Below are 16699 nucleotides of genomic sequence, written 5' to 3' on the forward strand. Positions count from 1 at the left end.
GCCCCGACTCATAGCGACCCCTCCTTGGGTTTCCGAGGCAGTATCACTACAGAAGTAGGATTTCCCAACCTTCTTTCCGAGCTATTAGAGAGATGCAAATCAAAACAATGAGATACCATCTTGCTCTAGCACTAGTAGCTAAGTTCAACAAGACAGAAAATAACAAATGCTAGCGAGGATGTGGAGACATTGGGACTCTCATACACTACTGGTGGGAATGTCAAATGGCACAACCATTGTGGAAAGCAGTATGGCAATTCCTTCAAAAGTTAGAACTAGGACTACCATTTGACCCAGCCATTCCATTACTAGGTACATATCCTAAAGAAGTGAGAGCCATGACAAGAACAGACATATGCACACCCATGTTCATCGCATCACTATTTACAATAGCCAAAAGATGGAAACAACCTAGGTGTCCATCAAGTGAGGAATGGATAACCAAACTATGGTACATACACACAATGGAATACTATACAATGCTAAAGAATAATGTAGAATTTGCAAAACACCGCATAACGTGGATGAGCTTGGAAGACATTATGCTTAGTGAAGTATGTCAATCACAGAAGGACAAATATTGTTATTGTAATAGTCAAGGAAAGGTTTATTTATGGAAGGGAATTTTCTTTGTTGGTTACCAGGGGTGGGAGGGGAGGGGAAGGAACATTGTTAGATAGAGATAAGTATTGATTTGGATTAAGAGAAGGGCAATATACCAAATGTAAGTGATCAATATAGTGGCATTGAGGAAGAGAAAAACATGCAGAGGTACATGGGAGGTACAGACAACAAAGATGAACCCTTTTGCACATACAGTACTATGTTCTCAGTGAAGGCAAACATCAGTATACAGGTGGATAGATGGGGTTGACAGGCTGAACTAGTAGGTATGTCCATGAAGCGGGAAGTGTACCCAAGAACATCTATAGGGTTGGCAGACGATGGTTCTATAAGTGTATGTGCATGATCTGAAATCCCAGGTATATAGTAGAGCTGACAAGGGGCAAGGTTGTAGTCACTGCTTGGTCACAGCCAGCTACCCAGAGGGATCGAATAGTTGAACCTGTGGGCTCGGAGCCACAGTTGCAGGGGACATCAAGCTCAATTGGCATAACATACTACACAAAACATTGTTCCATCTCCTACTTTGGTAAGTAGCGACTGGGATCTTAAAAGCTTGCAAGCTGCCATCTAGATGCAACGATAGGTCTCTCCTCATCCAGAGCAAAGAAGAATGAAGAAAACCAAAAATTCATGGAAACAGTCAGTCCTAGCGACTGGTACACCATCCAATCTGCAGCCTATACAACTATGAGACCAGAAGAACTACATGATGCTTGGCTACCAATGTCAACCACTTGGAAGGGGATCTATGTAGGAGATCCTGGATAGAGAGGGAGAACAATGTGGAACAAAACTCAAAATCATTTGGAGAGAAAAAAAAGGGGGGGGGACCAAGTTTGCTGGTCTGATGGAGCCTGGTAGGCCCACTAAGACTATGGCCCATAGCTGCCCATCAGGTCTGGAATTGAACCCGCACCTACGGCTTCCAGCCAAACAAAAGACAGACACGAGTTGAACATTTACCTGAGGTAGATACACTCCTTGGAAAGAACAATCATGGGAGAAAGAAGGGCACAGAGAGACAGCTCAGGGGGCAGGAGGGCATGGAGGGGTCGACACGGGGAAGAGGTAATTATCTGGAGGAAGTGGGAGGGGAGCTGTTGCATTGTGGTAAATTGCGGTCAATGTCATGAGACAAAGTGTATGTGAACTGCTGTATGGAAAGTGAATTTGCTCTGTAAATTTTCACCTAAATCATAATTAAATAAATAAAAAGAAGAAAGGAAGGAAGGTAGGAAGGAAGAAGATGGGAAGGGGAGAAAAGGAAGGAGTGAAGAAAGAATGAGGGGGAGAAAGGAGAAGAAGGGAAACAGGTGGAGAGTGGGGAGAGGAGGGGACAGATTAAAAAAAAAAAGAGTTAATGTTAGAAATTAATATAAAGAAACCCACTACTGGCCTGGCTTTGGATCCAGGCCCTAACTATGTAGAAGGGCTGTCAAAATGCACCCTTCACAAGTACCTACTTCCAGGGCAGGTAAATGCCACCTAGACCCACTACTGCCACCTATCTTCACTGAGGGACTTGGCCCCCTGAGATGCTCACTATAACCTCCAGAAAGGCCTCCTTCTCAGGACACCAGTTTTCCCTCCCATAAAATGGGTACCCTACCATGCTCTCAAGGTTCTAGAGGGGGGTGGGGAAGTAGAATTTTGTATGTCTGACAGTGCCCCCAGCAGAGGCCCCAAACCCAACTGCCAACAGGGTAGTTGGGCAGGCAATGAGACTTGAAGAGAGCCAGCCTATCCTTTCTGAAGGATTAGCTTCTCCCAGCTCCCCTAGTACTGGCCTACAAATGCAGACCTAGTATAGGCACATCTTCAAATTTTTCAACCAAAACCAGAAAGCTGATCTTATGTGAAGTCTTCCAATTTGTAAATGCTTGCAACAAATCCTACTGCTGATGAACATGTGTTACAGGTGAGCATGTGCACAGATGAGATGTCCCCAGAACAGCAGGACTGCTGGTGACAGAGGGACTGTGAGACACGGCAGGGCCCTCACTGACAGGGAGCCCTCACTCCATACATGGGCCAGGCCCTGCTGTAAAACATCATCTGGTTCATCCTCAGAGCTGTCCTTGGTGATCAGAACTGCTAGCCCTGGAGACCCACAGACACAAGGGTAGTGCTGGCTCCAGGAACCACAGCCCTGCTTCCAGCTTCTCCTCCCTGCACCCAGTGGGAACTCTACAAAGCACAAATCAGACTGTGCCATCCCCTGCTTTATACCTCCAGTGACTCTCCACTGCTCTTGGGACAAAGGCCAATCTTCATTCTGGGAATAAACATGTCTTTCATCGTCCCACCTACCTCCTTTCAACCCCTCACAAAGTCATCTGATATCAGGGTCTTTGCAGGTGCTACTTCCTCTGCACCATCTTCTCACTGCTTCCCACACACCCTGGTAACATGCCTTACATCTGCTTTACATCTCCTTGAAAGCATCACTTCCTCCAGGAAGCCTCCCATGACTTCTAAGGCAAGTCAACTCCCAGACAGGCTAGCAGAGCACTGGGCCTCCACTCCACAGCCCACGTCACAGGTCACACATTCACATCAGCAGGATTACTGGATCCTTTATCCATGAAACCATAGGCTCTGAGGGCAAGGACTCTGCTGGGCTTTACTCAACATTGTACGGTCAGCATCTACCACAATCTATGCACACACTGGGCACTCAAAAAAAAAAAAAATACTGGAGAAACTGCTTTCTGTGTGTTCAAGAGAGGTGGCCTGTCCTCTCTGGAACTCCTTTTTCTCCTCTGGAAACATGAGCACCAATCTGACATGGCTGCTGGGAGGATGAGAGAGGCCAATCATTGTAGAGTGCTTAGCATTCATTGTCTAGCACAAGTCCTGAGTGCTAGACAGTGTCTGCAATTGATATAAACAATAACTAGAATTTTAAAAAGCTTCTCTGGTAACCAGAATGTCAAAGTATTCAAAGTCTGCCACCCCTGGAGATTCTGGTCAAGTGAGGCCCTGAGGAGGAAGAGACCACGGTGCTGCCACATGTCCTGGGGGACCACAGACGTGGTACCAGAGCCTTTTCCAGGAGAATCCTCCAGCTCTCCCAGAGTCTCTGACCCTGAGGGTTGGCCTGACTCCTTCCTCTGTGGCCCAGGAGGCTGGGGGTGGGGTGAGATCCATAGCACCCTCCATTTTGCCAGCCCAGTGGGAGAAACCACCCTCCCAAAGCCCCCTGAGCAACTACAGACGTCAGAACCCTTCTTCTCAGCACAGGGAGCTGGGCATGTGGCTTCTATTAAGCCACATCTGGACATACTCAGAGCTGGGAACAGCCCAGCTGAGGCAGCCTGGATCCCTGGCACAGCTCTGGCTCAAAGGGAGGACCCCCGCCCAAGCTGGGCCTGGAGCATTGGCTCCTTCTCCAGGCAACACAGCTGGGGGGGGGGGTCCCTTGTACCCCTTTCTGCCTCTCCATAGGCCCTACTGCTGAGCCAGCTATCTCTCCAGTTTCTCCCCACTGAGAGCTCCTCCACCAACTAGGAACCCTAGCCCTCTCCCACAACTGCATCCCAATCCCCACATCCCCAGGATGCTCTAAAAGGCAATATGATTCCCCTATTTGGCCTCACATCACCCACTCTTAGTTATCACCACAGATAAGTCTGTGTTTGTTTGTCTGTTTTATGTTCTTCTCCTCCATAACACCACAAAATGGGAGAGGCTATGCCTGTTCACTGGTATGACCCCCAGCACAGAGAGACAGACATCTGTTGAAGAAAGTGGGTAGAAGAATGGATGAATGATATCCACTAACATTTTTAATTACTCAGCAAGTATTAAGCTCTGTGCTAAGCATCTGATATGCATTAGCTCATTTAATCCTCAATAGTCCCATGAATTAGGGACTGCTCTTCTCTGCTGCTTTACAGATGAGGAAACTGAGGTACAAAAGACTTAAGCCTCTTGCCTGAGTCACACAGGCAGTTGAAGCAGAATATGTGAATGGGTGGGCAGATAGGCAAGTGGGAGGAAGAGGTGGATGTGCTATGGATGTCAGGTTGGTCCTGGTTTATCAGGAAGAGCCTCATCTTGGGTCTCATGTAGATACCTCCTGGCCCCCTCCACAAACACACACACACACACACACACACACACACTTTCCCTTCCCTCTACATCCCTGTCTATGCCGAGTCATTCTGCCCTCTGGGACTCTGCATGTGCTGGGCTCTCAGCCATGGCAACCCTCAGATGGTAGAGGAACAGTAAATTAGGGACCCCTCTCCTCCAGCAGCCCTCAATAAGAGCCACATGCCAGAAAACCCAGAGAAGAGAAAAGGCTGGGTCGTGTGAGAACAAACACTTTCTCCAGGATTCCAAAAGCCCAGAATCACAGCAAGGCCATGGGCAGCCAGAGGCAGGGGCTGGGTGGGGGCTATGGCTATTTTGGAAACCCTAAAGTCTGCAGCCCAGACAAACTGCACCCTGCAGGAAGCCACTCCGGAACCCTGCCCAGGCTCTCACTAGCACCTCTGTGCAGCCCCACACCCCACTCCCAAGCACAGCCCCATGTACACATGCCCCATAGACCCAAGGCTAAGGAAGAAGCAAAGGAGGTGCCCTGAAGTCCAACATCCCTGTCCTAGCAGGACACCTGCAACTGTGTGACCTAGGGCCACTGAGCTCACCTCTGTGACCTCAATTTCAGACAGGGATATCAAGGCCAACTCTGAGCCTGTGGGGAAAATCAAGTCACAGAAACAGTGCCTGGCCCCTGTAAGTGCTTAGCCAAATGAATTCCCCTCACCACAAGCAGGCTGGAAGCAGGGCCATGTGGACCACAGAGCTCCCCAGTTCCACCACTCATTGCAGGCACACCCACTGTACCCATAGCAGGGCCTCATCAATGTGGGGAGCAATGATAGACATGAACATATAGCCAGGCCAATAAGAGACCTGCCTGAGGCCACAAAGTAGGAGTGGCAGCATGGGTCTCCAGGTAGCCTTCCCAGATATCACCTGGGCATACACTCCATGGTCCAGGGCCACATTGCTCCATCCCTGCCTCCCCAGTGGCCCTCTAGGGCCTGCACACAAGACATGGACTGGACTGGGCAGGGGTACAGATGACTGGCAACTCCCAGGGTACACTCAGAGCTGGGGGGGGTGGGGAAGAGAGGGGTCAGACAAGACCCAAAGCCCAGCCCAGGGCAGGGAAGATTCTGGCAAGACTTCTTGGAGGAGGTACTGCCTGAGCTGAATACCAGACCCTGTGAGCAAATACATGACCTCAAGGAAGATAGTATGAGGTGTGATGGAGAGAGGAAAAACTGAGAAAGAAGAGTGGTCAGATCCTACCTCACCAATTCTTTCATCCCACCAGTATTAACAATGCATCAACTGTGTCAGGCCCTGTCACAGGTGCTCAGGCACAGCAGCGGGTACAGCAGATAGGGTCCCTGCCCATGTAGGCTATCATTCTACTGGGGGAAATAGGTGACACACAAGTAAACAAGTAACTACTGTACATGTTTTCATGTCAGGCACTGCTGAGAGAACATAAACCAGAGCAGGAAGAAAGGGTGCGGACCTCTTCTAGCTAGTGGGAGGATCAGGGAAGGCCTCTTTGAGGAGGTGACATGGAACAGAGAGCTGAATGAAGGGAGGGGTGTACCACAAAGACATCTGGAAGAACATTTCAAGAAAAGGGAGTGGCAAGTGCAAAGGCCCTGAAAAGAAGAAGGGATAGTAAATGGGCCAGATTTACAGGGCCTGTGACCTTGGTGAGGACGTGAGCTTCTACTCTATAGAGGCAAGAGCCCTGGGACGTTCTGAGCAGAGGAGAGATGAGGTCAGACTTGTGTGTTAACCAGACCCCTGGCTGGAAATGGTGGCAGACCTGGTAGGAAACCAGGATCCCATAAGAAGCCCCCACAAGAGACCACAAATGTAGCCATTCCCAAAAGGCCTCTTCAGGAAGATGGTAGGATGTAAGCCAGTAGCCACAACAAATCTGTGCTCAGCATTCCATGATGAGTCCACCCTGCCCCTGAGTGGAAACCCTCCTCAGGGACCTCCCAGCTCTGATGAGGGACACCCGAGGGGCCCTAGACCACTGCCCTATCAGGTAGTCCAGGGGCTCTGGTGGCACAGTGTCTAAGGCATTTGACTGCTAACCAGAAGGCTAGCGATTCAAACCCACCAGCCACTCCTCGGAAGGAAGATTGGGCAATCTACTTCATAGTGATACCGCCTCGGAAACCCAAGGACAGGTCACTATGAGTCGGATCTGACAATGGTAGTAAGTAGCCCCTCCTGCAGTAAGGACCTTACCACCCCTACTCCATCCCACAGAGCTGGGCCTGAAGAAAACTCCATCATAGAGCCTCTTGCCTATGTCATGGCCAGCTCTGGGTGTCCTGGACAAGATTCTCCTCAGGCCATGTCTGGCTCCTCCCACTCCAGGGAGCTGTGCAGAGACCTGGGGTGGCAACTAGAGCCCCCAAGGCTGAACCCACCCATTCCCAGGCAGAGTGGCCCTTAGAAAAACAAAGAAAGGGTCTTACCTTCAGGGCCACCTCTGGGGACAGAATGGACAGAGTTGGGGTCTGTATCCTCCTCTACCCAGGGATGGGGCAGAATCTTCGGCTGCTTGGGCACCTCCTGGGTTGGGAGGTCCTGTGCTACCTCCTGCAGTGGTGTGGTCAGGATGGTGTGGACACTGGGCTTGGCCAGGACCTCAGGAGCACTCGGCGTAGGAACAGGACCTGCTATGCCAGATGCCAAGGCAGGCCTGGCACCCTCCTGTTCTGTGCTGTGGGGGGTGGACTGGGCATCAGGGAGGAGGTTCTCTTCAGGCCCTGCCCTGGCTTCTGCCCCTACCTCATGGACCAGGAGACCTGGCCCAGCTGGACCTACAGTGGGCAGCCTGTCCAGCCCCTTCAGGCTGCCAGCTGCCAACTGCTCCATGACAGCTCCTTCCTCCTTTTCCTCTTCTTCCTCTTCTTCCTCTGCCCCCTCACTGTTCTCTGTCACTCTCCTAGCTTTCACCTGAGCAGGGGCTGGGGGGCCTAGGGCAGCTGCTGCTGTGGGCCTAGGGAGGACAGCAGGCCAAGGTGTCGCCTGGATGGCAGACAGGGGCTGACCTCTGCCTCCCAGAGCAGCTGGGCTCCCTGCACCTGCCTGAAGCTCTCCTGCCAAAGCCGCCACCGCCACTGCCTCTGCCTCAGCCACCTCCTGGTCATAGCTGTAGGGGTCTTCGTAGTGCCGCCCTGGGTCACCTTCCTCAGTGTCTGAGAAGTTCCTGGGGGCGGCAGTGGCAGCCAGCAGGGGCTCAGCATCTCCATTGCACCCAGGCAGCTGGTAGCAGATGAGCTCACCACCTGTGTCAGAACAGTGGCAGGCCTGGCAGGGTGGCAGGTGAACAGTGTGGCCAGCAGCATACTTGCGGCCCATATGGACACAGCCCACCTGGCCGCACTGTGGGCAACTATCTGCAGCCACTACAGCTTCAATGCAGTTGGGTGGCAGCTCCGGACACAGCATGAACTGGCAGCTGATCTTGCCACCACCTGGTGGGCAGAAGCACTCAGTGCTGCCGAAGTCTACAAAGTAGGACTGACCAGCAGGCACACGGCCACGCAGGAAGCCACCCTGCAGGCAGTCGTAGTACTGGTAGCCCTCGCAGGCACAGCCCTGCTGCACACAAGTGGCACAGCAGGCACCTGGCTCCAGCGCCTCCTCGATGCAGTTCTCTAGCTGTGGACACTCAATGCCTGTGCAGTCCTGTGGTGGGGCGGCCTCATCTGGACACACCAGGACCAGGACCAGGGTCAGCCAGGCTGCAGCAGGACACCAGAGCAGAGCCATCATCGCACAGTCAACTCAGGCACCACACCTCACGCTGGATGGTCCCCTTCTCTTTCAGGCCCTGAGGGATGAGGAAGGAAGCCTATAAGTGACCCATGCTGGGCCTGGAGCACAAATATGTGCACATATTCATGTGCAACACATGTGTGCATACACGCGTGTGTGCACTCACACACACGTGCACCCCCACATGCAAACATACCAGCAAATCAAAGTGTTTTGACCCAGTCTCCGTCTCCTTCATTCACATGTACATGTACATGCTTCCCCACACACTCTCAGTCATATTGGCTAAGGTATACACAGATTCTGCCACACATATGCCCTTCCACAGACCAGGTCACAAGGTCCCCACAGGGCCTCACATCAATTCACTTAGCCAGCCACTCAACCCCCACCCTCATCTCCATGATGGTATACACCCTTACTCTGACCCTCCTGCCCAGTCACACACACACACACACACACACACACACAAACACACACCAGACCCAAGAATGGGGCATACACATATACACACATGTACACACATGCATGCACACACTGACACACAAATAAACACACACAGCTGCCCCTTGCTCACAATCACACTTCCTGTCCAGGGCTCATGTCCAGCATGATATGGGAACATTGGTTCCTTCACACACTCTCCGTGACAGACATGTATTACACATACGCCACAGTAGATCACACATCCAACCTCCATCACCCCTACACAGTCACACACAATGTCTCACACACAGCCACACTCATGTGCCAGGACATATACAAATACACACGACCACCTAAATAATTTATCTCCCTAAGGAACTGTCCAGAAAGCCCATGGCTGATGGCGATAGGAGGTAGGCACCCAGGATGCTAGGCAGGAATAAGCCCCTCCTCAGGTTTGGGGCAGCCAGACATACCCCTAGCCCTCAGACCCAGGGCTCAGGAGCACCCCATGAGAGCACCCTGAAGTGTAAGTTTAGCTCCAGGAGTCACTCCTGCCACCCACCTTAGCCAGACCAACAAACATGACCACCATTTGTAGAATGATCCTGTCCACCTAGCATCCCTCACACCTCCCCGCCACCACATATATATATATATACCCCATGTCCTGTTGGTTCTCCCCCTGAAAGCTCTCCTCTCTCTCCTCACCATGCCTAGTCCCAGCTGAGGCCTCACCTCCCATCTGCCCCCAACATTTCTGGCTACCTCCCTATCCTCCCCCACGCCACCCTTCCCTTCCTTAGGAAGCCTGCATGATGTCTACAGTAGCTGATCAGACATACCCTGCCCCAAAGACCCATCACCAGCAAGTAGTAAGAAAGGTCCAAACCCCCAAGACTGTCTTCAAGCCCAAGCCCATATATAATCCCTTCTCCTCTCCCTGCCCAAAGTCCTGAGCTGCCCCAGCCCCTCCTCTTCACCATCCTTCCTTCACTATCTCTCAGTCCTCCCCCATCTCTACCCCGTGAAAGTCACTGGTTCCTACAGCCCCTGTGACTCTCCCAGGGTGACCTGCCCCCCACTGCACAAAGCTCCTCAAAGTCCCAGACAAGGGCCCTTCTCCACTAACTCCAGGCCTGAGCCTAGGTGCTATGCTAATGTTTATAGTCAAATTGCTAAAATGATCTGATGGGAAAAGAAAAAAGACAATGAAGCAACATCACTAGTATTTAAATAATTGTAATTTCAAACCTGAAAACATTTTTTTAAAAGTTTCTAAGGAAGAAGAGAAGGGAAGCCAAGAACTTAGCTGCAGTTGTTTCGAGAGAAAGCAGCCCATGTGCCACCAGCATTCCAGGGCAGAGCAGCTAGGGCAGGGCAAATGAGACCCGAGCACTGCTAGGGTTTGGAGCCCTGAGAGCCAACACTAGTGCCTGAAGAGGTAGTGAAAGGCCAGGTCCCTACACCTATAGGAGTCACTGCTCCTGGGGCCCAGCACAGCAGGAAGGGAAAAGGCCTGTCAGTAAACCAGACCCTCATGAGTACCTACTGTGTGTCATACTAGAAAAGAAGATCATGGCTGGTAAAGTTGAGGGGAAGCAAAAATGAGGGAATCCCTCAATCAGACTGACTGACATGACAGCAACAACAATGGACTCAAACATACCACCAATCATGAAGATGGCAGAGGACCAGGCCATGTTTCATTCTATTATACATAAGGTCACCATGAATTGGAGTCAATGGCAATGAACAACAACACTGTGTGCCAGGTGCCATCTGAGACCTGGGAACTTGTCAATGAGCCTTGTCCCTGCCCTCTCAGAACTGACATTCTAATGGGGGAGGCAGATCATAAACCTGCAAGCAAATCAGTAGGTAACTGAATGTCAGATGAAGAGAACAATGAAGAAATAAAGGAATGAGAGCAGGGGAATAGGACAGAAGTAGGTGTGGATGGTGGGAAGCCTATATAGCAAGGGTAGTCAAGGAAGGCTTACTGAGGAGGTGACACCTGAGCTGAGACATGAATGGATCCATGGAGTCACAGTTACATGACTATCTGGAGGCAAGTCTATCAGGCAGAAAGAATTGCATGGGCAAAGGGTCTGGAGCAGAGCCAGACAGGAAGTCTGTGATGATAGCCCACAGCTGGCATGGCTGGGCAGAGCAGGCAGGGGCAGAGTGATGCCAAGGCCAGGCAGAACAGAGACTAGTGGCTGAACAGAGTGGGAGGGCACACAGGCTCTATATTGCTGGTGCTATAGATTCTGACACTACCCTCCTGGGGGCTCCAACTGCTCTTTCCCAAGCCTCCTGGCCCCTGTTCAAGTCTTCCTAGTGTCTGGCTTCTGCAGACACCCCCTATCTTCACCTTGCAGGGAAGGGGAAGGGAAAGGCCTTGCCCTTCCTTTGGGACTCCCCCCTCCCTGCTGCATAGCCAGCCCCTGGGAAGTTGGCTGTTCAGCACCTGCAGGGCCAGTCATAGAGGCAAACACACTTCCCAGAGCCAGCACTCCCACCTCAAGGGGAGATGCCTCGGGAATCAGAAATGCAGAGTAATACTACCATAAACGGTCTCCCCCTATCCATTTGACTGCCAATGCTGAGAAAGCTGGATAATATAGCACATTAGTAATGACGGTGTTATTATTGTAATGCCCAGCTGGCCGAAGTGACGTGTCAGCTGGAGCAGCTACCTGATCCCGAGTACAGTCCTCAAAGCAACGGGCCTGTAGTGGTTACTGCAGCACTGTGCCGGTGATGGCAGCTGGTGGCAGGAGAAGGCTACCATGCTGGAATTTTCCAATTACCCAGACCCAGATTCCCTCCCTACTCTTCACCTACTCTGTCCCAAGAGGCTCACCTCCTCAGATGCATCCCTACATCCCCAGGGTCCTCCCTGCCCAAGCACCAGGCATCTGCTTGAAGCTGCTCTGGATATCCTGATCAACACCACCAATGACACCCTGCAGAGCAAGAAAAAAAAGCCTGGCCAAGCCCTGCCTAAACTTTTGACCAAGTTAAGTGATCACTATTGTTTTAAGCCATCAAGTGTTGGGGAAGTTGGCTATGTAGCAATAGATAACCAGAACAAGTGAGATATTAAGTCCACAATTAAGAGTAGACAGATCCAGGGGTGGGACATTTTATGGACAAATGATCCAGGCCTTGCAGCACCTAGAAAAAGCAGGGAGGAGAAAGTGCTCCAGGTAAAAGGAGGCCTATAGCTCAACCACCAAATGCATATGTGATCCCGACTAGACCTTGGTTTGAACACACCAGCAGAGAAAGACATGTGGGAAAGAAATGAGGACTTTGAGGGTAGACTAAGTACATGACTCTGTCAAGAAAAAAGGTGATTCTGTTAGGGCTGCCTTAGCAAATTCCACAAGGCAGATGGCTTTTAAGAACAGAATTTACTTTCTCACAGCTCTGGAGGCTGGGAGTCCAAGACCAGGGTATCATCGTGTTGTTCCCTTCTGAGGGCTCTGACAGCAAATCTGTCCATGCCTCTCTTCTAGCTTCTGGTAACAGCTGGCACTCCTTGGCATTCCTTGGTTGTAGATGCATCTCCATGTGGATGTCATCTCTGTCTCTATACCTCTTCTCCTTTTTTTCATGAGGACACCAGTCATACAGGATTAGGAATGACCTCATGTTAACTTAACTGACAACATCTTCAAACACCTATTTCCAAACATGGTCACATTCATAGGTATAGAAGAGGTTAGGACTTCAATATATCTGGGTTTTTTTTGGTTTTTTGTTTTGTTTTGTTTTGTTTTGAGGGAGGGGACACAATTCAATCAAACAGCAAATTCTGTAATATGCTCTAACAATACGGCAAAATGTTAGCAATGATTAAATCTAGCTGATGGATGTCTAAGTTCCTATAACCATCTTCGGCATTCTTCATAATAAAGAGCTACAAGGACAATGAGTGCTTATTTAAAATGGTGTATGTTAAGGGGCCTTTTAACATGCAGCATCTGTGGGAGTCTGTCTAGCTACTGTAATGAGTCTCTGCTCTTCCCTTCAGAGCTCAAGAAACTGGAGCAGGCTCAGGGAAGGAGCACATAAAAGGCAAAGTACAGACACCCAGACTGTCACAGCTCTTCAGTCTGCTGGTCAGACCCTGGCAGTAGGTGGGATGGGAGAATTCTACACTGAGCATTAGATCTTCAGGGCAATAACTGGGAAGAGTGCAGGACAGGTCAACAGAGGCCAAGGTTCACATTTGGCCACAGTCTCTTCCCATGGAAGGTCCAGCTGGAGACAGATGACTAACTATACTCGACACCAAAGTTGGTCTCATGTGCCCCAGCTGGTGGGACAGACTTTCCCCTGGAGATGTCCCCACTGATACGGGTTTAATTCTGTTTCCGAAAAAGATATGTTGACTGCTAGCCCCTATAGCTATGAAATAGAGTCTATTTCATATGGAAATAAGGTCTTTGCAGATGTAATTAATTAATATGAGGTCATACTGCAGTAGAAAAAAAAACTCAAAAAACTCTGACTCATAGGAACCCCCGTTGGGATTCTGAGGTGGTAAATCTTTATAGAAATAAATTACCCCATCTTCCTTCAGTGGAGTGGCTGGTGGGTTTGAACCACCAATCTTCTGGCTAATGGTCAAATGCCTTAGGCACTATCAGAGCTTCTTATACTGAAGTAGGGCAGGCCCTAATTCAATGACTGGTGTTCTTATAAAAGTAGAGGAGACACAGAGATAGAAAGAGAAGATGGCCACGTGAAGATAGAGACAGAGACCAGTGTGCAGCCACAAGCCAAGGAATGCTTGGGACTACAAGAAGCAGGAAGAGACAAGGAAGGAAGGCTCTCTTCTAGAGGCTTTGGAAGGAGCACGGACCTACTGATGCTCGGAATTCAGACTTCCAGCTTCCAGAACCACGCGAAAATGAATTTCTGTCATCTTAAGCCATCCAAGTGTGTGGTGCTTTGTGAAGGCAGCCATAGCAAACTAATATACCCATTCTTTCACAGCTTTACCACCAACGGGTACCTGGGCATGGGCAGGATGAGGGAAGGAGTATCTGGCATATTAGAAATGCCCTCTCCTGACTACCTCTCACCACAAAATACACACACACATCCTTACAGTAAGGGAACAGCCATTCCTTTAATAAAATAAACCTGATACCTATCCACAGTAGGCCCCGGAGAAAAATTGTCTGGAAGGACCTTGGAATATCAAGGCCATGCTAGGCGGCATTTATTCATTGCCAGTGTCACCATCCTTAAAAATGGGACCCTGCTGTAGTGGGTGCACAGGTCTGGCCTTGGGTAACATCAAATCACAGAGTAAGAAAGTTCTTCCTTTATTCAATTCTTTTATCTGATTCTGACAGGAATAGATAGGGCTGCCAGATTTCACAAATGAAAATAGAGTCATGTACTGAAGAAGAAGACACAGAGAGGTACATGGAAGGTACAAACAACAAAGATGAACCTTTTTGCATGTACAAAAAAAAAAGTACAGCCATGCATTTAAATTAAAATTCCAGATAAACAATGAATACATTTTAATGTAAGTAAGTAGGTCTGAAACAGTAATTCAGGCATAATTAGTCATCCTGCATTTCTCTGAAATTTCAATTTAACTAAGCATCCTATATTTTATCTGGCAACTCAAGACAAAAAGAAAGTCTCATGTTGGTGCTGGTAAGGCTTTAAAATTTTAATTTGCAGAAGGGCTCTCTTTTAAACAGGCAATTATGCCTAACAGCTAAGGATGGCAAGAGGAGAACAAATATACAAGACACTTGTAACTTAGTTACAAACATACAAGTAATCAAGAGCACCTGGCCTACCCTGTGGCTACCTCTGAAGGTAGCCACTGTCTCTAGACACTCCTCCAAGAAGCCTTACCCTAATGGCATCCCCTCCCCCACAAGCCCAACCAAAGGTCTGTCACCAACCAGCCTCAGGCTCATCTGGCCATCAACTATGTTTGCAGGGCCCACAGGCACTTTTTACATTAGTTGCCAATATTATAAAAATCAGAAAATTTTATCCTAAAGTTGAGTTTCTAACTTCTCTAGGAAAATAAGAAAGTTAGGCCACAGGAGGCTCCCACTGCCTCCCAGCAGGGGTCCCTGGTCCAATCCAGAGCCACACTCATTCTCTCCTTGGGTCATCGGGCTCCCTCGTTCCTGGACTCTCATGGGCCCTGAGTTTCTCCTGTCCACACTAAAGGAGAGAGACCCAGATGAGGGAGCCCCAGGGTCCCCTCCTGTACATCCTGATCTGCTGGGTTAGGACCTGCCTCTTCCATAAACAACAGACACTGGGAATTTTAGTTCCCTTCCTAGGAGAATCTCTGAGTGATGCAAACAGTTAAGTGCTCAACTACTAACCAAAATGCTTGTGGTTCAAACTCATACAGAGGCATCTCGAAAGACAAGCTTAGTGATCTCCTTCCAAAAGGTCATAGCCTTGAAAACCCTGTGGAGCAATTCTACTCTGCATACATGGGGTCACCAGGAGTCAGAACTGACTCAACAACAACTAACAATAATTCAAAGAGGCCACTCCAACCCATGTGGCCTAGCAGGCATCAATATGTCAAACAAAAAAAGAAAACCAAACTCACTGCCATCAAGTTGATTTGACTCATAGCGACCTCTCCTTGGGTTTCTGAGGCAGTATCTCTATAGAAGTGGATTGGCCAATCTTCCTTTCAAGGAGTGATCCAACCCAACAGCCCCCAGTTACATAAGACATGCATTGAGAGCAGGAGGTACATAACTTGGCTACATGCTGTCTTAGATTGGGCTCCCCAGAAGCAGAATAGGGTCAGCAAAGGCCCTAAAGCAGGAACACAGATAAACTGTGGTCAGTGTGGCCACCTACATGTAACAGGGACAAGGTGAGTGGCAGAAGAAAACCATAGATTCCTGAGCACGTGGTTTACTGAGACAGAGCTCTGAAAAGGAAGGGAAAGAAGAATGCTGGACAGGCAGAGGTAGAAGGTGGGTGAAGATGTGATCTAAGCTAGAGTCCAGCATCAGCCTGACCCCACAGGTGATATGCAGTGTGAATGGCACCACAGGATGGTCCCACTCGAAGGCACAGTAGTGCATCGTTAGCCAATGACCAAAGCATCTGAAGGAGCTGACACCTGTTAGACAAGATCAAGCGGGTGGAGAAGGGCACAGGTATCAGCCATCAGCAGTGAACACCTCTGACACCTGGGGGCTGAGTACACCTCCAGGTAAGGGACCTGGCCAGGGCACCAGCAGTCCCTGCAGTCTCTATACAGAGACACACAAGAATCTCCACCCACCCAATTGAAAGTATCAAAACAATTGAGTTCTAGAAACTGTCCAAATGCTTTCTTTAATTTACAATTTAGCCCATGATCACTCCAGGCCCAGGACGCTAAGAAAGTAATTTATTTAAAAAATAGTAATAATGACACATATACACTGTGGATCAAAAACTAAATAATCAAAAGGCAGAGAGAGGAAAGGGAAGAGAGAGTAATATGGAATACCCAACAGGAAATGAGGGCTGCCACTGAGATCTCCCCTTAGTAGAAAGCTTTCTCATTGCCAAGACCAAAAGAGAAATTAGATAGGAGCCCAATGCTCCTTATCTGATAAGAAGTCATCCAGTTCACTAGGAAAAATAAACTTGTTCTTGGCACAAATGTGAGCAGCAATTTCAGCTTCTCATCAGGTTCTTATTTAATATTATTTCCTCAGTGCCAACACACACCAAACACTAGACTGCACGTTTTCAGGGTGTTGTTGTTGTTGTTGTTGTTGTTGTT

At 49.3% G+C, this 16699-nt stretch overlaps 1 protein-coding gene across 1 annotated transcript in view; it reads right to left on the bottom strand.

The window, feature by feature from the left end:
- FBLN2 (fibulin 2) overlaps positions 1 to 8463 on the bottom strand; it is a 116475-nt gene extending 108012 nt beyond the window's left edge. The window contains exon 1 of the mRNA XM_007950640.2: positions 7161 to 8463. Within this exon, the coding sequence (XP_007948831.1) occupies positions 7161 to 8463 (1303 nt within the window). The remainder of the gene's footprint in view (positions 1 to 7160) is intronic.
- Between the last annotated feature and the right edge of the window lie 8236 nt (positions 8464 to 16699).

The sequence above is a fragment of the Orycteropus afer genome, unplaced genomic scaffold, assembly GCF_000298275.1.
Source record: "Orycteropus afer afer isolate SDZICR_OR568_19922 unplaced genomic scaffold, OryAfe1.0 scaffold00283, whole genome shotgun sequence".
Classification (NCBI taxonomy): Eukaryota; Metazoa; Chordata; class Mammalia; order Tubulidentata; family Orycteropodidae; genus Orycteropus; species Orycteropus afer.